The sequence below is a fragment of the Nothoprocta perdicaria genome, unplaced genomic scaffold (assembly GCF_003342845.1).
Source record: "Nothoprocta perdicaria isolate Ctin4 unplaced genomic scaffold, notPer1 scaffold_196, whole genome shotgun sequence".
In the NCBI taxonomy this organism is placed as follows: Eukaryota; Metazoa; Chordata; class Aves; order Tinamiformes; family Tinamidae; genus Nothoprocta; species Nothoprocta perdicaria.
The window spans coordinates 374,647-396,064 of record NW_020455160.1 but is presented as its reverse complement, the minus strand read 5'-3'; the positions used below and the strand labels follow the sequence as shown (position 1 = coordinate 396,064).

Here is a 21,418-nt window from a genome sequence, read left to right as displayed (position 1 = left end):
ACAGAGCGTTTTGAAATACACTTGCTGAGCGATGCTGAGATTGGACCTGTTGCCCGCTCCCATCTCTCCAGGCCCTTTCTTAGGCCTCAAGAACAGTATGCCTGGCCTTGGTGTCTGGAGCCTTTCTCCAATGGTAAAGTTTAGCTCAAAAAGCTCATCAGTTTCCACCCAAGACTGATGCTCCCTTACCCCCTCCCAGGAATGGGGAAAAATCAAGCTCTGCGGCTGCCTAGAATGCCTCAGCTTGGAGAGACCTTCCTTCTGCTCTTCCCACTGGGTCCTGGGTGAAGGCTGAGCCCACCAGCTGCCTGCACACCCCAGGCACTGCGCTGGGGGTGACCCAAGAAAGCTCTGTGAGGAAGGAAGAGGGGAACACCAGCGGGACGGTACCTGCTCTCCATGGGTAAATATCTGAGGGATAAGTGAGGGGGGTCCAAAGATCTGGAAGAAAGAGTTGGAGAAGGTTAAAGGCCAAGAACAAGGGAGGCCCTCACACACACAGGCACTGCACAGGGACTGAGGACGATGCGTGCAGACGGTCCTTTCTCTGGGGCCACGACTGCTGGCAGCTCAGCACAAACTTCTGAACTCATGAGACACCAAGCAAAGTGCTGGTGTGGCCTGGCACCACTCAGGCTCCTCAGACAGTGGCACAGACATGGCACGGCACAGCTCCACGGGACACCTCCGAAGTGGAGAGAAGGTGCTGATGCGTTCAGCCTGTGGTATGCACCATATAGAACTAGATAGATACATAGGGCACACTTGGACAGCAGGAACACAGTGCTGCAACACCCCTGGGCACAAGCAGGGTGTCTGTGCTTGTGGGACAAGGGCTGCTGTGACTCCCATTTAGGACCCCAGCTTAGCTCCCAGTACTGATCTGGCCAGCACCTCAGCTCCCTCCCTGCAGTGCCGCAGGAGTTCAGTGGCATGTCCAGGAGAAGGCATGGGTCCCCGCAGGCTGCGCCTGACACTTGAGGAGTGGATGGGCGTCTGGAGTGCTCCACAGAGGACATTTGCTTGACCTTCATCTAGCCCTTTTGGGTGCTGGGCTGGCCAGCTTGCTCTAACCTCACTTCTCATCAGTCTAGGAAGAAGCCACGTGGACGTGATACTCCGTTCTCTCCACAGTAAAGTCACAGCACACACTTGCATTACAAGAGATGCTTGACAAGACACTGTGTTGCCTGTGGGGTAGTGGCCTGGGGCAGCCAGTCCTCTTCAGTCAGTTCCTTCTATCCAAGTTCTGCAGAGCACATCCATCCTGTGAGGTCTTCGCTACAGGAGCTGCCCAATATAATCCATCTTAAGAAGAATCCAGGTTCCAAACGTACTCAAGATGAACGTGCTTGAGTCTGGGGCCCACTTCATGCCCCTCCACAGAGAGGGGCAGATCAAAGTGTGGATATGTGATATGGGGGTCAGCAGATGGTGTGTCAAAGTACTAGTTCCCTTGTTGTAAAAGGTGGATGCTGACATGCACAGCAGAAGAACTCCATATTTCCAGAAATTTGCAAGGTGGAGCTCATTTGGCATAAAACCAAGTAGAGTGAACTTGTCTTGCAGAGCTGCAGATGCTCCCTGTTTAGAACTCTAGGGTTCGCCTTGTTGGAGGTCACACAAAAGTGAGGGCAAGGGAGGAACTGCCTGCAGTGCTCACGATGTCAAAGGACAGATCACAGTTCCAAAAGATCAGACCAGCACAAGCACACAAGGTGGATGTACTAGGTCTGTTCTAAATCAACAGAAGCATCTATGAGGTCTTCTAAATCCCACTCTGGCTGCAACTGGAGCCCTTGTTCTGGAGGAAGGCAGATAGAGTGCAAGGGGCACCAGCTCACACCCCAGATAGCATGCCACCTGCGTTCCAGGGCTAGTACTCCACATCTGGAAAGTGGTGTTTGACTGTGCAGCTCCTTGCAAATCACAGGCAGCTTAGACTCCTCATCTCCAAGAGCCTCCTGATGTTCTTATTTGGACTCAGCTGCTAGATGGTAACTTTGGGCTGGGGGAGAACACAAATTCAGCGCGCCTGTTGTCTCACTTGGAGATGAGGCCTGACTTCAGACACAGGTTTACGTACAAAGCACAAGAGTACGATGATCCGACCTGTTTCTCTGTGCAATGAAACATCCAGCACATTGTTGCTGATGTACAAAGAACGAGACTGACCACAAGGAACAAGTACAGCAATGTTCTGTGCCCTTCCCCAGAGCTCTCCACAAGCGGCTCCAACCACACAAATGGGAGTAACAGCAGGAGAAACCAACCTGTGGTGGGAGCTGGAGATGAATGTGGACTCAGAGCCCCATGCATCCGTATGGGGGTACCAGGGCACAAATCTCACATCTCCTCCGTGCTCTGGTTCCTGATATCCAGCCCACTTCTTTCACCACTGGGTTGTGCTGCCTTCCTTGCTCATTGGACACTGGCAGTGTGTGCGGATGACACTCTGGAGCAGCTCAGAGCGGGGCATGCGTGTGCACACATTGCCATGAATACTCACGTGAACAGCGACTTCACATGAGCGAGGCCCAGGCTGACGGTGAGACAGCTAGGCAAGGCTCATGGAGCCACTGCTGCCCCAGGCCACTTCCAGCTGAGTACCGAAGGAACAGTCCCCGTCCCAGGGTGGACTGGACCTGTGCACTCAGCAGCCCTGAGCTTTATCCATCACTATGAAGGTCTTTGCAGGGCTGCAATACCTGTAGCTGTGGCTAGCGTGACTTCAGCTGCACCAGCAGAGCTGAGAGGAAGCAAAAGCTACAGCAAGAGGGGTCCAATATGAACCAGAATTAAGGAGCTGACCCTGAGGCCTTGGCAAAGCTGCCAAAGACTAGCTTGCCCATTACTGGAGTGCAGCCAGAGCCTTATTTTGTAGGAGGAGAGAAATGTTCCTGTGCCCCCTTAGCCAGCCCCCTTCATCTTTTGGGGTTGGGTGCACTAGTGCAGCTTGGTCCAGCTTTCCAGCATCTCACCTGGCTGATGCAACTGGACTCGTTGACGCTGTCAGAGATCTGGTTGTATTCTTCCTCCCAGGTTGGGAACTTTGGAGGTAGGAGGATTTCCACAGAGTCCAGGCGGTCCAGACTCCTACCAGGAGAGAGAGAAAGGTGTGAGGAAGCATGTGCACAGCGAGGGCAGTGCTGGGGTTGTGTGTTGTATGCTATGGGCCAGTTGGGCCACACCACCCTGTCCAATGGCACCATCTGTCAGGTATGGGTGTGCCAATGTTGGGTACTCATTTCATGGCCTGGCCCTCTTGGGAGCTCCTGGAATAGAGAGAAGGACTTTTCCACCTTGCCAGCCCATGGTTTAAACTCTGGTCTGGCACATGGCTGAAGGTTTTGTTGAGCTCAGGAAGAGAAGAGGGGACAGGACCTTGGATCTCACTGCAAGAAATGTGCTGCAGGTGCCAGGTTAGTCCAGTCTAATCCCGAGGAACATATAGCATCTTCACCAACCCTTGTGGTCACTCCAGCACAGGCTGATGTTGGGTGCTGAAGTCAAAGAAGCCAGACCTTCCCTGCTCAGACTGGCTGGAAGGGGTGGGGTGTGGGATGGGAAAAAGCCTTTCAGTCATATTTTGTGGACATTTGATCTGAAAACATCCACAGGACTATATTATTATTCACAGGACAACAACAACTTTGTTGTTGTTCTTGTTATTATCATCATCATCATTAGCAGCAGTAGTAGTAGTGGTGGTAGTAGTAGTATAGGAAAAACCAAGAGGTTATCAGGAAGAGGATGGAGATGAACTGGTCCTGAGTAGCATCTTTGCAGGAGCAGAGGAGTTCAGTATATTCTGAACATCTTTCTCTGCAGACTCTGGGGAACCACTGTCCTGGGGTTTGGTGGGAGCCCCTATGCCAGGAGAAGAGTCTTGGGCTCTGCCCAGCTATGGCTTCTGCTGAGAGGTGGGCACACAGGGGCCGGGCGGGATGCAGGAAGGACTGGAGAGCTGTGGGGTGGATGGGACTCTCCCATTCTTCAGTGCCACTACGACACCCTGTGTGTGGCTGCGGGAGCCTTTGCCACAGATCAGGGGCGTATATGACAACCTGCCACCTTGAGCAGGTAGCCTGCGTGGTAGCCCAGTGCAGTCCTCTACGAACATATGGAAAGGCACAGGCTCTGCGGGCACGGCCTGAGCTCCTGGGCACGTGGCAGGGCATGCTGCATGCATGGTAGGTGACATGTTCAGCTGTGCCAGGCTAGGTTAGCTGCTGGGGAGCTCCCTTTTGAGATGCTTGTGGTCCTAACAGAGCACTGCTGGGGTGAACAGTCCCTCCTTGTTCGGAAATGTCATGGGGTGCGTGATGTCAGTCCCTCATCAGCCTGGGCTGGTCTATGTCCTGGGGGACACCCCTCGCCACTGCATCCACCCCTAGTTGTACAGCCCGACTGCTCACTGGTGGTGACAACGCCACTCAGGTGGGCATGGCCGCATGACAGCCGTTCCCCAAGAGTGGGGCTGTGCCCCCCTCAGCTACCCCCTGCACACCCAGAACACGACTGTTTACAGTGAGAGCCACGGATCTGCAGAGCTGGGAGCACCATGGTCTGTAGAAGAGATGGCAGGACTGGCACTCTGGAGGACAGTAAGCCTGCTTGCCCTGGAAGGGCTGATCCCAAGGTGTGTCCGGGGCACAACAGAGCCTTGTGCAAGGAAGTCCTGTGGCACTTCTGGTCATGAACAAGAGTGGGGAGCAACCTCTTCCCTGCCTGTTGATAGAGGAGACACCCAGCCCCCAGGAGACCTGGTGCTGAGCCTGGCCACCCATTGAGGGCCACTTCATGCCCTGTGCCCTGGACTATCTTTTGAGTGCGTCATTCCCCTTAGCTTGAAAGGGTCTCATCTATAAGCTTGTGAGCACCTCATGGTACAAGTCAGGCATGTCCTGGGGCAGGCAGTGTCCAGGGCAGGCCTCACATGCTTGCCTGCTGGACCACCTCCTGATTTAGCTTAATGGCTTGGCTATGGGGAAACTGAGTCAGAAAGCAGGTTACAGCTTTGTCTGAAAGGGCAGAGATCCTCTCATGGGGCTAGGACCTAGTGGTGACCCGGGATCCTGTCTCACTCCTCCGCACCTGGGCAAGACTGCAGCTTTCTTTCTCTGGGAAGTCCAACCTGTCTTGAGCTGCAGATGCAGTGACTCTTGGCTGGTGAGATTGGAGATGGGGTGTGCAGCGCCTGCTGAGGGGAATTAGTCTCACGTGCTAGTTGTGCAGAGCTCTGGTGAGCACTGGCACAGCAAGGACTGTAGATGGTGCTGCTGATGCTTCCCGCTAGCCTGTCTTGGGCTGCCTGTCCCATCAGTGTGATGGGGGGGACCCCAGTCAGGCCGCACAGCAACCAAACCCGCCACAGCACCCCGAGAGGGATGTGAGGGAGGGAGGAAGCTGAGGGGTGGTCGGCAGATGGCAGCCGTGCTCACGCTCCGGCATGGGACTGACTGGGATGGGTCCTGTGCCAGGCACAGCGCTGGAAACGCATGGCACGTGCCCAGCGCGAAGACCTGGCCCCACTGTGGCTGAGGCCCAGGGGACAAGCAAGCTGGGACAATTGGCTTCGCTCACAGAATCAGAGCGCCAGGAGCTGACAGAATCCCGTTTCCTGGAACAAGATCAGTCCCTGCAGTGAAGCTCTTGCCTGTGCGCTCTCTGAGATGGGCGCTCCTGAATCATTCCCTAAATAACTAGTCATTCCCCACCTAGCTCATCCCCATGGTGAGATGGGCTCAGCTGCCTCTGCCCTCTCTGCCAGTCGCTCCAGCCCTTTGCTCGAAGCTGCACGTCTGTGCTCTCCATCCGCACGACACAGCAGGCCAGAGGAGGGACAGTTTCACACTCTGAAATGACCTCAACAGGCAACTAGTCCTGGCAGGAATGGTCTGACCCTCCCAACCCAGGTATCTCTAAGCACTCTATTTTACATGAGAGACCACTGGATGCAACTCTTCTTTCTCTCAAGTGTGTGCAGAAACAAGAAATAGGGATGGACTCAGAGTTAATTTTGCTTCTGATCTGAAAGAGGCATCTCTTCAGCAGTTTGATGCCACCATGAAGGGTTTCCTTGTTGCCTGCTGTTCCCTTGCTTCTCTCTGGAAATATTTGCCGAATCATGAGCAGTTTATTTCCTGTAGCTGCTCCTGCCTCCTGCTGTCCTTCATATCTCCACCGGAGCCCCAGCACTTTCTGCTTCAGTCATAACCTGTTACAGGCCCTCGCTACCTTCTCCCAGGAAGCAGGGCAGCAGGTAGGCAGCTAGGAGATGAGGTGGCTAGCTTGTGTGTTCGCCTGCTAAATATATTGCACACCATCACCTTGATTCATGTGTTTCATAGGGACCTTGCGCTGCAAGAACCCAGCCCCTTGCCCAGCACACACATTTGTTGTGTACCCTTTGCTCTGCTATCTCCATCAAGCTACCTGAATCTTCCTCCCAGAACACCTGGTCTTGGGACTTTCAGCTTGTCTTTCCTGGCTATAAGACACTGTTCAGTCTAATCTCCCCAACAGGCACTTTCTGGCTGGTCCCAGAGTTCTTGGAGCACTGGAAGAGCAAAGCACGCCACGAAATCCCAGCTGCCTGTGCTCTGTGCACCAGGTGCATTCAGTCATGCTCTCTGAGTATCTTCCGTGTCTAAAAGGCATCAATGGAGCGGGATCTCTGTTCCCTAGGAGGAGCAGATCCTTAGCTAGGGAAAATGCACAGTTTCACCAAAGAAGTGCCCTGTGGCTTTGCTTCCCACTGCTGAGAGGACAGGAACCTGGAACAGGCTCTTCAACACCGGGGCTGTTTCAGTCACGAGGGTTAGAGTGCTCTCTCCACTCCTCCACCACATCATCTTCCTTGCTGCCCCGTGGCCTGTCTGAGCCGGTGTGCAGGAGCTCTGCTGGGCTCTGATCCCTGTGTTGGGTCCCCATGTGGGTGCTGCTGGCCAAACCCCTCGGACTGTTCCTGGGGTTGCCCCTGGGGAGCCTGTGCAGAGCTCCCGGGGGAGCTCCAGCGTTACCTTTGGGTGGTGCTCTGCTCACTCAGGGACTGTTGGGTGGCCTTGAGGTAACTCTGCCTCCGAGCTGCAGTTTTCGGGGATGGTTTGGGGCTGGTTTCTGAGTCTTCACTATCGTCATCCCCCATGGCTTTGATGTAACTCCCGCTCCGCATGCGTCGGCACGGGATCTCGCTGTCTTTGTCCCGAGACAGCGTGTTGTTCCACTCCCCCTGAGGCACCTGCAAGAGCAAGGGGAGCATGAGCAGGTATGAGGGAAGGTGCCTCTGAGATCAGGGGGACCACAGGGGCTTGGTCACAAAGCTGACCCTCAGCTGGAGCATAGTGGGAAAGGGCAAAGCAATTCCCTTCTGACCCTCCCTTGCCAGCTCATGCCAGGAAGCATGTTTGATTGCCTCAATTTTAGCACATCTACCCACAATCATTAATCCAACCACAACTGCAGAGCAGCCTTAAATGGACCATGCTTACACAGTTGATTTAAGATGAACAATGCCAGACATAGTGAGAAGGGAAGAGCCTCACCAGGCTTGTGCTGGACATTGGGATAGGAGCGGCACACTCTTGCTTGATGCAAAGCCCATGCTCATTTAATGGCAAGTGCACACATTGTTTGGGCCAAGGCCAACAGGAGATATCATAGACTAGGACCTGTGGCTGCCTAGCCAGAGCCCAGCCCTCCACTAGATCCTTAGCAAGGTGTCTGAGTTGAAGGTGACTATTGGCAACTCTAGGTCATCTTTGAAGACAAGCTGGGTCCCTCTGGAGTTCTCTGGAGCAGCTGAGGTACATAAAGCTTGCACTGGTATCTCTATACAGAGCTCAATACTACCTTACATATGGAAAACATTTCTCATTTCATTTATACAATGACTCTGCCATTAATTTAAGGCAGAAAAAGTCTCTGTTCCATTACTAGAGATGGGGAAGCTTTCCCACAAGAGATGTGAAACACAAAGCAAATCAAGTGACTAACACTATTCCACTGTCTGTCTCCACCTGTGAAGGGTTTATAGAGCTGCCAGAAGGGCACAGCCAAGGTCGATGGACAGCAGCAGAACCAGACATCGGCACAGGACCATTCAGGACCAGAGCCACATGTAGTATGGGACAGGTCAGGAGAGACATGGGATAACCTAAATTGGCCAGGAGGAAGTCCTGCTCTTGGGGCTAGCTCAGTTTGTAGCTGGTGTTTAACCAACCCTTGAAATGAATAAATGTGGAAAAGAAGGAGCAAGGGATATTTGTCAGGACAAAAGCAAACTCTTTCAATGTTTCCCGAGAGGTTCCCTGCTCAAAGGTCTGTCCTCCTGTTTTCGACATCCGAAGTGTGCAACGGTGTGATCTGGCTTTGTGAGAGAAGGGCAGGCAAACGGGTCACTAGCTGCTGCTCAGCCCTGGCAAAGCCACTGGATGCATCTGAGCTTCCATCCCCAGCCTGGCTGCTGCTGTCCCCTGTTTCCCCTGGGTCTCTGGACAGCAAGGGGCTGCTGTGCCTATTGGTATGTGCTACACCTGGAAACGCACCGCTGCACTGGCTGCAGGCACTGCAGCGCGCTGTGGAGGAGGGGGAAAGCTGCAGATCCTGAGCTGGGATCTCTTCTCTGCCTTACAAACATGCACAGAGCAAGGCAGCCCCAAGACCCTCAGCTCTGCGGTGGGAAGCAGACTGGCTGGGGATCGCTGAGTAGTGAGGAAGGAGCCTTTTGCTGAGAGCAGCTCATTCTGTGAGGAGCGTCCACATCTACTCTGCTGGATGGAGCTGCTGGATTTACCCAGCTCCCTGGGGAGCCACGGAATTAATCAGGCAGTGTTTATATAGTGCTTTGGGAATGTAAAGAGCCATGTTGCAGTTAACTGTTATTAGCCAGAGCAGTTAAGCAGAGCTTACTTCACAGATTCACAGATTCACAGAATATTTAAGGTTGGAAGGGACCTCTACAGATCATCTAGTCCAACCTTCCTGCTCAAGCAGGGACACCTAGAGCATGTGGCACAGGGTGGCATCCAGGCGGGTTTTAAGACTTCCAGAGTAGGAGACTCCACAACCCCCCTGGGCAGCCTGTTCCACTGCTCTGTCACCCTCACAGTAAAGAAGTTGCTCCTCACCTGGAGACGGAACTTCCCGTCTGCCCACCCTTCCTGTCTGCAGCAGGCCTGTTCTCTGGGAGATGCAGCTGGGTTGAAGGTCCAATGTGCTACTGCTCCTGGGGTGGCAAGTAGCGTCTTCCCATCGCCCTGAGGAGCTGGAGCCCTGGGGGGTGCCACAAGCAGGCGGAATCCATGCACAGGAGTTCAGCTCACAACAAGAGCTTTCTGTTGCCCAGGGGAGCTCCCCCATGCTCCACCTGCCTGGTGCTTGCTGCATCTCTTCAGAAGACAAGGGGGGACCCCAGTGCTATGCTTAGCAGAATCACATAGCCTGACAGTGAGTAAGGCTGACTGTCACAGCCCCACTGGTGATGGGGCTCCCACCATGACTTGCCCTCTTCAGCCAAGAGCAGTCCACTAAGTGCACAAAGTGGAGAACCAAGGGCATCATGTTGCTGGTGTGGAGTGAACCCTGCATGTGAGAAAATCTTTTCCTGGCCTCCTTTCCTCTGCTGTTGCAGGTTTTCCCAGCTCCTTCCCCTTCTGCCCTTCCCAAGATCATGCCTGGCAATGACCTCTGGGCTGGCTCCTTGCAAGGCAGTGAGGCTGCCCAGGTAAGGATTTACTGTGCACACTCTTGCAGGCTCTCGGGTGAAGTCTTGCAGGCTTTTGCAAAGCAGGAGCGGAGTGCCCTTTCTCTTGCTTGTGTGAGCCCAACTACTCATACCGAGGACTCCCATGGGCCAGTTAGAAGGGACCATGCTGGATCCAATTGACCCTGCTCCCTGGTGCAGCCCTTGCCACGGGAGAGAACTCTCTGTCACCCATAGGTCCTTGGGGTGGCTTGTTCTCACTTGTTCTAAGGAAGAGACAGGAGCCTTTGTAAGCACTTTTATACTGGCCACCTTGGGGTCCCATCTGGCTTGATACGGGATTTTGCTGCCTGCCTTCTCCTACGAGTGTGTACCAGCCTGCCACCAGCAAGCCCCCTGGGCCAGCGAGGGGCAGGGGCGTTGGGGTGAGAAAGCCATTTCACTGGGGTCCCAGCAGCCTGCAAGTTCCATGCCAGGCAAGGGTGAGAGGGACGTGGCCATCTGCACTGCAGGGGCCGAGGGTCTGTTTCACGTGGCAGTGGGGTGCTGGGGCCATCCCCGCATTTCCCGTTCCTCCAGAGAGCCTGAAGACAGAGGTGCCATTAAAACCTTGAGCTTTCGTGGTTACTCTGGTTCTGCTCTTGAGGGTAGTGTCTGTGTCTAGGTCAACTCAGCAAAACCTCGGTTTGGTCTTTGTCAAGCTCAACTCTGGACAAAGCATTGTCAAAACTGGTGGTTTCAATATACCACTTCCAGTGCTGCTTGTCTACAACAGTGTGAGCAAAGCCTCCCATAGCATTGCCTGTCCCATAGAGATTCAACGCAAAGCTCTTCGGACCTGGGTTCCCAAGGGTATTCCCAGGTGGAGCCTAGGAACAGCAGCTTTCCTGTCGCACTGCGACAGTCCTCTGATCCTAACTGGGCTGCTTTGCTTCCCCTTTCTCTCACCTCTCCTCCACTTTGCACCCTGGAAAGGCAGTGATGCTGATGCCAGTAGCAAAGCTGCCCTCAAGGTGTTCCACATTCCATTTTAATAGCATCAAGGGCAAAAAAGATCCTGGCAGGAAACTCGTTAAATCTGGTGTCCCAGTTTGGAGCAGCATCCTGGGCTGAGTTGCCAGTTGGCAGACAGAGCCCACAGAGCCTCTTGCTCTGTGTGGCCCAGAGCACAAGATCAGTGTCTCAAAGATGCTGTTCCTGAAGAGACAAACACTTCCAAAGCAGTCTAAAGCCCATTCCTTCTTCAGAATCCTGCTCAGTACTTCTTTGCATCTTCAGGCACCTGAGAAACCTATCCCCTAATCTCTAAATCTCTGCAGAACATGTGAAGAGCCCAGAGCACGCTCTGCTATCAAGAGGCAGACCTCAGCAGTGGCCAAGGCAGCACCTCAATGGCAGTACCTCTCATGGCAGCTGAGACTCTGGGCATGAACCCATGCTGTGCATTAAAGAAAGGACAAAATGGTGATGAGAGCTGCCATGCATGGCTTATTGGCCTTGCACAGAGAAGCTCCAGAGGTTCTTACAAGAAATGGGAGCCTTACTGATTTTCCTGCAGCTTTCCCAAATGTAGGCTTGATTTGGCACATGGTGGTTTTGTTGATGTGAAAAGGGTGGGAACAAGAGCTCTCTTGAAGGATTTGAGCAGATCTTGGGTCCATCTGCAAAGCTCTTGCAGATGGCTGCTGGACATGGACAGCAGAGGCATACCATGCAGACTGCCCCTCTGCTTCCTGCCTAGTCTCAGTCCACATGATCCTTCTCGGTACAGGCATGTGGGATCCAAACATGTATCCATCCATCCCTGGGAACTGGGCTCCGCTGGCACCATCCTGCCCTAATACTGCGCTTTGCAGTGAAGTGGTGATTTCTGGCTCTTTTGCCCTCAGCTTCATGAGCCAAGCTTGGAGTAGAAAGCAGAGGGTTCCCCCTATCCTAAGCTTGCTTGGGGCATTCCCAAACAGACAAACAGACTCTTAAGAGGGAGGAGCAGTGAAAGGAACAAATCCACCTCCTAGACTGTAGGCCACGATGGAAGAGCTGTGCTCTTCCCCATGTTTAGGAGATGACTGGGAGGAGAGAGACAGTAAAAACAAGTGGTTTCCATTTGCACAGGTACTGGCTCCAACATGCATCCCATCCCCAGGACACATGGACATGCACCCAAACATGAATGCACCCGTGAAGGCACACGCAGAGCTGGACACAGAATGCAGGGATGTGTGTGCCATGCAGCCAGGCTCCAATGCACGGATATTGAGATTAACGAGGGTAACCTGCCACTCTCCTCAGGGCTGGATCCCACGTGGTGTCCATATACAGCTATGTGGTCTCAGCCCTGTCCTCAGGGAAGAAAGTGGGAGCCTTGCATGCCAATCGATCCAGTCTACCCTTTTGGAAAGGCACCCTCTGAGAAGGCCTGGATCAGCTTTCCTGCCCCTTGAAGCTATGTGGGTTGGTGTGAGAGTAGCCAGGATCTGCGGAGTGACTGGCACGGAATGGGCTGCCTGCCTGGGCTGATGAATGCATATTTGGAGCTACTGGGGCTTACAGAGGCTTCACTGTCTTCTGGCTATGAGAGAGCTCTGGAAGGCTCAATCTGGTGATGGTGCAGGCTAACAATGCTCATGGTGTGACCCTGTCACCTGGAGAGTCACCACGGTCCCAGTGAAGGCAGGGCCCTTCGTGGCCCCTCCGCTTCCTGCCATATGGCCTGGAGCAACCGGGATTCCGAGTGCCTTGCTGCTTATTTTGGGGGGTGATTAGGAGAGGGAAATAACACTGGGCATGGACAAGGCCAGAGCCCTGCACAGTATCTCTTCACGCACGTCTGCAGTGCTGAGAGGTGAAGCACTGCCTTGGTAGCTTGGGGTTTTCCTTCCCTTGCTACGCAGCATACGTAAGTAAAGCAGCCTGCTCGGAGCTGGGAGTCCTGCCCATCCCTTCGGCGCTATCGCTGTGTCAATGCAATGTGGGTCTGAAGTCAGTGCAGAACAGAGCAATGCTCCTGCACCCTGCCAGGTCTGGTTTAGCCCTGCTTAGCACTTGTCCTGCTCTGGTCTGTCTCACTTCAGGCAGCTCTTTGGATCCTGGGAGCCATGCCTCTCAGTCTCTTTCCTTCCACCACACATAGGGTCCCACTGAAGCAGAGGAGAGGAGAAGGAAGAAGGAACAAGGCCTCCATCCATTGAGGGCTATTCTCAAGCCATCTCCAAGGACAGTGCCATCGCCTTGAGGACTGCTCCACAGAAGCCCCCTACACAGGGCAGAACTGCACCTGGAGAAGAGCTGGTGATCACCTGCACTCAGCTCCAATGTTTGGATCTGGAAATGGGCCTCCAGGGGCCTTCCTCTAGGGAAGGAGTAACAGAGGAGCAGGTAGCAAGGGGCACATGGCTTGGTAAGCAGAACTTTCCCACACACGTCTCTCCAGGCTCTGAGTGACATTTCCATCGCTGGCTTGGGACTTCTCCCAGGCTGAGGACGAATGTGGATGCAACTGCCTCATTCTGCCCACAGGACCCTAGGTGCTCCTGGCCCTGTGCCTTGTCCTCAGGGGGTCACACTAGGCATTGGGGTACAAGGTCAGCCTGAGCAGCCACGATCTGCTGTGGGGCACAGACATCACAGCTGTGGCCTCAGGGTCCTGGGGCTTGTCCGGTTTTGCCGGTGAGGCCCTGTGAGTCATGGGACCAGCCTGGGTCCTTGAGACACCATCACACCCTCTGGCATAGCCCGGGTTTCCCTCAAGCCATGCAGGGCGCAGGCTCCGGGCTCCCCCCTACCTGGACAGTTTCTACTCTGAGTTTTGCGGCGCCGGGGCTGCTGACCCCACTTGATGCTCCGGGGAAGGTCAGGGAGGGGAGGTACCTCAGCAAAAGCTTCCTCCCAAAACCAGATCCCTACCTGGCCGCTGCCTGCGTCGGTTGGCCCAGGGCTGAGAGGCTGTTCCCAGCTCGGCGGGAGCTCGCTCGGCTGCGGCGGGCCGGCTCCCGTTTCCTCCCAGCCGAACGGCGGGGCTGCCCAGCTGCTGGCCGGGCTCACGCCACCCAGCTGCGCCCACAGCCCACGGTCCGGCTGCCGAGAAACGGAGGCTCATTACATGGGTGGGGAAGAACTGAGCAGGGCAGGCTCATACCCCTGAGGCGGCCGAACCCCCGCGGGGCTGGGGGGGCTCGCTGTGCTCGGGGCCACCTCTGCTGGGCTGTTTGCCACCACGCACAGAACATGGATCGGACCGGTGGAGACTTTGTCCCCAGCGTTTTAATCTCACACATTTAGCTGAAAGGAGGACAAAGAAAAAGAAACCAGGCCAAGAACCTTTTGCTGATGACTTTCCTGATGCAATAAGTCCCTCCATAATTTGATTTGCAGAAGGGGCCAGCAAGATATTGGAAGCAGAGTGCTTCAATAATTCATTGCTCTTTAAAGCCTTCAAGCCCGCTGGCCACAGCCAGGGGATCCAGTGACACCTTTGCATTAAAAAAAAAAAGATGTTTGAGATTTACATACATGGTCCATCTGATTATTCACTCCCTTGCCTCCCCCCATCCAGGCCTGGCTTATTTATCTTCATTCCTCTCTCTAGGGCACGACCAGCTTGATGATCCTCCAGCGATACTTTCTGAACCTGCCAGGCTCCAAGGTGACCTGGCGCTATGAGGACAGGGGATTCAAACCTGTGGCACCCAGCATTAGCCATGCAGGCTTCTGCCATGCAAGCTGGGCAGCTGGTGCTGCTCTTCTCACCCCACAGCCGCTTCCCTGCGTGTGGGGTGAGCCAGCAAACGGAGCCATGCCCTGCAGAGCTGCTGTTCCTACCAGCACTCCTGGGAAGCTGTGCAGAGCGGGGCTTACTGGGCACGCTGGCACATCCTTGTGACGCGTAGATATAAGGGGTTAAGCATCAGTTATTATTGGTGTCCTTTGGATGGTGGAATCGCTGCAGTGCCTGGCCAGAGGCCAGGGAGCCTTCCTGTCAGGGTGGGACACAAGCCACAGCCCCTTGGTCCATGTAACTGCCCAGGGGGGAGCAGAACTGGCTGTGCACACGTAGGAGTCAGGCTGCTTAGGAGCTGGGTTCACCTTGGCTTTGGCATCTGCAGGGCCTGGGTGGGCAGTGAACGTGTGCTCAGGGCACAGGGCTCCCCCGGTGAATGGGGGTCACAAAAGAGGGTGCCGAGGCCATAGTGCTGTGGGGAATGCGTGAGCTTGGCCACAGCAGCTCCTCCTTCTGCTTCCATGTCCAGCGGAGGAGGTTGAGGGGGATGCCCTGGGGAAGCACTGCAGCTGAGGGGGCCGGACCCTGTCAGCACCGGTGCCAGGTCCCCACAGGAGGTGATGCTCCGCACAGCTGGGGCCTGGGCAGAACTTAAATCTCCCCTCAGCCTCCCCAGCCCTTTCCTGGCAATGTGTCCCTGGGGGCTGTGAACTCCCCTCCAAGCGGGGACTGGGATAACTTGAGGTGAAACATCTAGAGCGGAGGAGCTTTTTGATAAGGTCTATCACCTGCCTCAGAGAAGAATATTCCCCACCTCCTCCCAAGCCTAGAGTCTCCCCATATGTAGAAAGCCAAGTCCTCTGCTCTGCACCCACCTGCAGGTAGTGGTAGGCCAAGTCTTGATGGCAGGACTTGGATTTCAGCAAGGCTTTGTCGATCGTGGCTGAGGCCTTCTGGCACATTTCCCGGGCATGGCTGAGTGTCAGTGTAGACCAGGACCCCCTCTTAATGTAGTTGGACTCATTGTTGATGGGGATATTGGTGCAAGGGGTGACCTTGAGGTCATTATTGCTCTTGGAGGATTTCAGCATGTGCTCGCTGATGGTGTTGTAAGCATGCATGAAGTACTTGGGCTGGCTGTGGTCTGGCTGCCGGCCCAGTGTCATGAGGCCCATTGGGTTGCGGTAGCTGCAGGTATCACTGTCTAAGTTGTCATCTGAACTCCACCAACCTGATATGTTGGATCTTGTTCTACGCTTGGGCTCGGAGGTCTTTGCTCGATCTTTGCTCTTGCTCCTCCGGTTCTGCTTGGGGTCATCAGCCCCCTTCTTCCCATTAACATTACCTTTGGTGGGGCCCTCCAGAGACTGGGATTTGGCAAATAGCTTCTGGACAGAGTGGACAAGGTGTCGGATCCGCCCTGGGCTCTCACTCCGGTGCTTTGCATCGCTCCTCTGAAACTGGAGGGTGCTGAAGCCGTCTCTGTGGATGGGCAGCTGCTTCTCAAACTGGTCAAGGAGGTTTGCAGGCAGGCGGTTTATCTTGGTGGCTTGGGCATGGCTCGGAAAAGGGTTCTCATCTGGGACCTCAAAGTGGGAGTTGTAGTGGATGCGGGGGAAAGTGCTGCTGTTGGAGATCTGGTTGTTGAGTGGAAGGAGGCAGTCGCCATGGAGGGTATTCTGCGCTGGGAACCGCGGGTCCATGGTGTAGGAGTCAGTGGGGCTGAGGAGATAAGGATTCCTGTCCTGAGGGGCAAAAAGAGAGTCCTGAGGGGAGTCCAGATTATCAGAGAGGTGGCGGCTTCTGTTATCTCCTAAGCCCTTCATGGTCCCAGTGTTTTCTAGAGCATTGCTCAGGGATGGTGTGGCAGAGCCTCTGCACAAGTGCTGACTCTGCTCCTCCAGAGGCTGCTCTGCACCTGGAAGAAGAAGAGGGATGCTCAGAGCATGTCAAAAGAGCTGTCACTGATGCTCTTTGAGAGCCACTCCTCACTGGGAGTGAGAAGTGCAGGAGAAGATCTCTTGCAAGGACAGTCCCATCTCTGAAAGCAAATATCCCCGAGGTTAAGAGACTGGAGAGAAATCACACAGCACGAGGGGAGAAGAAGGGACATGAGAACCAAAGATGGGAGAAAAACAGTGAGCAGAGGACGCAGAAGGAAAGGAGAGGGGGAAGGATTCATTCTTTACAGCTGCAGCTTAGGTGCTTGTGTGGCCCAGTGCTCTACCACAAGCTGTGTAAGTAAGGTTGCAGTGTCTATTTTTCTGGCCTCTGCACATGTTTATTCTATAGAGTCCCTTCCTCAGCCCGTGTAACGAGATCTAGCAGGGACACTGCCAGCAAATTACCACTCCTGTCCCATTTGCTCAGGGGGTTAGAGAAAAACCTGCTGTCATACACTGCATGCAGGCCTTGTCTGAGCCGGGGAAATGAGGAGCTGGGCATCCAGTCCTCTACATTATGATTTGTGTTTCTGTGGTTACTGGATCTCCAAAGGCAACTGGCAGCGCTGCTCTGTGTGCTGCACAGAGCTGTGTTAATGCTGTATGATGGAAAATGTCTGCCCTACGACAAGCACCTGGTTTTATGACATGCTTTACTCCAGGGGAAAATGTTCCTGTACCTGTGATGAGAGGGAGAAGTGTTTCTGCGCACCCAGAGCGTGACCTGAGAAGCTGTTTGCTGCTCAGCTCATCTTTCCTGTCTTGCTGCGTCACTCCTGAGTGGGATGTGGCACCCTCCGAACCTCGCCCTACATCCCCAGCTGCAATGCCCCTCTGCCACGGTGACAGGCGGGTCATCAACAAGCCCCTCAGAGGGCAGAGATATCCCTGGGGGACAGCAGAGGGGGACTGCCAGACCTCGGTGCCTTGGCTGTCTCTGATCCTTCCAAAGGAGGGGTGCTCCCAACTGAGGGTTTCATAGATGACTGACCCCATCCCGCTTGGCTCAGAGGGAACCTGATCTGCACTGGCTTATACCGGAGAAAAAAAAGATGACCTTTTGAAATTGCTTTTAGTTTTACACAGGCTGGTTTTCACAGAATGACTCTGTCTGCTTTCTCATTACAGCCTTCCTTCAGATATTTGTATACACTGCTAAGATCTTCCCTGCATATTCTCTTGTCCAGGCTACAGAACTCCAGCTCTCTCAGCCTTTCCTCAAAGGAGAAGGATCCAGTCCCTTAATCATCTTAATAGCCCTCTGCTGGACTTGTTGCAGTAGATCCGTGTCTTTCTCGATCTCAGGAGTCTGCATTCGGACACAATACTCCTGGAAAGCCCTCACCAGGGCTGAATACAGAAGCGGGATCACCTCCCTTGACCTGTGGCAATGCTCTTCCTAATGTGCTTCAGGATCCCGCGGGCCTCCTTGTCCACAAGAACACATTCCTGGCTTTGGACCAGTTTGTCCACTAGGATTCCAGGTCCTCCTCTGCAGAGCTACTCTCCATAGGCCAATCTCCAGCCTGTGCAAGCACATAGGGTTATTTTTCCCTAGGTGCAGGACTCTGCATTTGCCTTTGTTGAACTTCATGAGGTTCCTCTCCACCCAGCTCTCCAGCCTCTCCAAGTCCCTCTGAACGGCAGCACAGTCCTCTGGGGTATCAGCCATTCCACCCTGCTTGCTACCATCAGCAAGCGTGCTGGGGAGGCACTCTGTCCTTTCATCCAGGTCATTGAGGAAAAAGTTGAACAGAATTGGAGCCAGTCTTGGCCCCTGGAGCCACCGTTAGCTACAGGCCTCCAACTAGACTTTGTTCTACTGGATACAGCCCTTGGAGCTCTGCTATGCAGCCAGTTCTCCATACACCTGACCGTCCAGTCATCCAGTTCACATAGTTCACGCTTCCTGAGTTTCCCTATGATGATGTTATGTTGTATCAAAAGCCTTACTGACATTAAGGTAGACAACACCCACCGCTTGCCCCTCATCTACCCAGACAGTCATTTCATCACAGAAGCGCATCACATTCGTTAAGCATGATTTCTGCTTTGTGAATCCCTGCTGACTACTCCCAAGCTTCTTTTCCCAATACTTCTTTTCCTCCATATTCTTCGAGATGACAGCCAAAATGAGCTGCTCCATCACCTTTCCAGGGATGGAGTTGTGGATGCCTGACCTATATTTCCCTGGGCTCTCTTTCTTGTTATTTTTGAAGGTTGGAGTGACATTGGTCTCAAACACAACTTATTTTCTCCATGATCTTTCATATATGACAGAGAGTGGTCTAGCAATAACACACATAACAGGCTAAATGATCTCTAACCTAGTCCTCCTCAACCAAGGGAAAGTCCTCCTTTCTCGAGACTTTCTCTCTTGTCTCCAGAGTCTGGGTTTCCTGAGGGTGGCCTTAGTCCTAAAGACTGAAGTAAAGAAAGCATTCAATAACTTTGCCTTCTCTGTATCCTTCATCACTAAGCCACCCATCTCATTCAGCAGCAGACCCACGTTTTCCCTAGTCTTCCTTCCAGAAGGAAGAAAGGAAGGAAGGAAGAAAAGAAGCTTTTCTTGCAGTCGTTGTTATCCCTCAACAAACTTGATTCCAAATGGGACAATTTTTTTTTCATACTTAAAACATTCAAAATTGCGTAGTGCATAAATGAGTTATTTTATCTTTTAGTTTAGTTACACCTTTTGCTTTCATTTTAACGAAGCTTCAAGGCAACTAGCAAACACTGAAGCATTCTAGGGATATAAAAACATTTGAAAATTGGGGTCTTTTGACCCTTTTTGGCTGCTTTTGAAATATCCAGGACCTCAAGGCTTGCACATGTAGCTGGATGGCTGCTTCCTTGCATAAGCTGGAGTCGTTGCTCTGGCAGCAGGGAGTGTTGGGGTATGTGCAGAAAACTGTCTTCCAGTAGTAGAATAATCTGACTGGTAGTCAGGACTCCTGCGTTCCTCTCCCTTTTCTGCCACGGATTTGGCTCTAATCTTTGTGAAGAACCTGTCATCCTGCGTGCAGTCTGCTAAGCAAAGGCAGCTAAGACTGAGCTGACTAGGGGAGTGGAGTCAGAAAACACTGAAGGGAGATAGGAATTGACTGGCTTGTTTTCCTTGCTCAGACAGAGAAATATGTATTCATGCTGGAAAGCAGATAGGATTTTCAATAATTATTTGGAAATGAAAAAAAAAAAAGAAGTGCAATTTATCCCATAGCTTGGTTGGGTTGAAAACATAATTAGAAAGTCTCCATCTAACCCTGTCACTCACAGCAGGTTGGTATAGGACAGGTCTTTTTAAAGAAGGGGTTCACAGTGATGAGGGGAGCCCAGCCTGGGCTCTTCTCAAGACTCCAGCCCTCTGTTTCTGGCTACTTATGCTCTGTGGGGAGTCCTGCCCCCGTTCAGCTGACCGCACCTCTAGGCAATGCCAGCTGCCCCCAGCAGCTCTGCTGCATGCAAACCCATGGCAATGGTTCTGCACTGCTCTTGTCTCTGCAGACCCCCCGGGAAGGCTGGGCTCCTCCTGCCCTGCTTCTCCTGAAAATAACATGGAGAAGCTGCTTGGCCCCATGAAGTGAATCCTTTTGAATTACTGCTGACAGAAGCGCTTCTGTAGAATAGGTTCTTACCCTGCACCCCTGGCCAAGCGAGTGGTCGTGCAGCTGGCCCGGGGGCCTTCAATGAAGGCCCTTGTGCCCACCTCACCTGGGCTTTGAGAGTTGTGGGAGAGATGATTTGGCCTTCAGGCCTCTTCACCAGCTGGAATGATTTCCATGCAGTTTCCGTATGTTTTGGTAATAACCTGACAGTTATTCCAGGCTGAGCTGGAGGAATTTTGACACTAGAGCAGCCCTTCTTGCCAAAGTGTCCAAGGCAATGTCAGCCTTGGCTGGTGTCCTGCTGTTCCTGGTTCTTGTGGATGCCTCCTTTTTCTCTCCCTTTGTGCTCTTCTGGACATCAGCCTCTCTGGAGTCCCTCATCCACAGGGGCAGCGCTCACCTGGACCAGAGGTGTGTGCACACTGGAGAAGCCTGTGCACACCAGATTCACAAGAAAGATTCACCCTTGTGCCAGGTAGCCCTGCTCCTGCCTTGTACACCCTGGCATCAATCCGGTGGCTAAAGAGCCGTGACAAGAAAGCCATGGGTGAGACTCTCAGGTTGAACAGTTGTTGATTCTGAGAAGCGAAGTGACCTCCGGGTAGAAGAGAACAGGCTGTCCAAACTGAGCCATCTATCTTGTCCATTAAACTCCAGACCGCTATGAAAGGACAAGCTCAACCTCGCCTGACTTAGGGAGGAAGCTCTGCAGATGGGGGAGCCCAAATCCGCACTGGATCCTGGGGGGTTCTGCCCAGGCTAAATTCTAACCACCATGGCCTCCTTCTCCCTTCTTTGCCTTCTTTGCCCTGGCTCTGCTCACCCATCAAGCTCCCTTTGCTCCAGCTCTCCTAGCGACTCCGCTTCCCCCATCATATACTAAGGGAGCAAGACAGTCCCTAAGGAAATGATGCAGCGGCTGATTTGATTCTAACAGGATGTCTCTGGAAATTGATAGTAAATACATCTTTTTCTACCAAAGACAATCAAAATTTAAGGCAGAAATCTCTCAGGCAGTCCTGAGAGAGGCTTCAGGCCAGTGGCTGCTTTGCCATAGAGCATGTCAGCATCACTGCTTTCATCTTTCCTGGGCATTGGATTCCAGAATGAAGCAAAACTGCCTTAGGATTAAAAATAAATAGGGAAATGAAATGAAACAAAATTAAATTAAATGTAAATGAAAATAAATGAAAGGAAAGCCTGCTCAGAAGGAAGGAGAGGGGCTGGACTGGCTCAGGAGAGCGGCAGGAGGAATGGCCTGGAGGACAAGATGGAATGAAGGAAAAATGAAGAAAGAAATGAAGAAATGAAAAAGAGCGGAAAGGGTAGGGATGTGGGGAGGCCAGGGGGCTCCGTGTCTCCCAGGCTGGCGAGCTCTTGCCAATCGTGGACGCTTTTTTCTATGCGGAGGAGAATTTATTCCTCTCTTTTCCTCCTCCAGGCT

The 21,418-nt window shown here is 53.3% G+C and overlaps 1 protein-coding gene across 1 annotated transcript in view; it reads right to left on the bottom strand.

Annotated features, from left to right (window-relative positions):
* The window catches only part of DLGAP4 (DLG associated protein 4), a 141,660-nt gene that overhangs the window by 48,600 nt on the left and 71,642 nt on the right, over positions 1-21,418 (bottom strand). Inside the window, exons 3-7 of the mRNA XM_026037317.1 lie at positions 15,302-16,344; positions 14,528-14,581; positions 7,026-7,243; positions 2,982-3,096; positions 391-441 (exon numbers count right to left, since the gene is read on the bottom strand). Coding sequence (XP_025893102.1) covers positions 391-441; positions 2,982-3,096; positions 7,026-7,243; positions 14,528-14,581; positions 15,302-16,252 — 1,389 coding nt within the window. The 5' untranslated portion in view covers positions 16,253-16,344. The remainder of the gene's footprint in view (positions 1-390; positions 442-2,981; positions 3,097-7,025; positions 7,244-14,527; positions 14,582-15,301; positions 16,345-21,418) is intronic.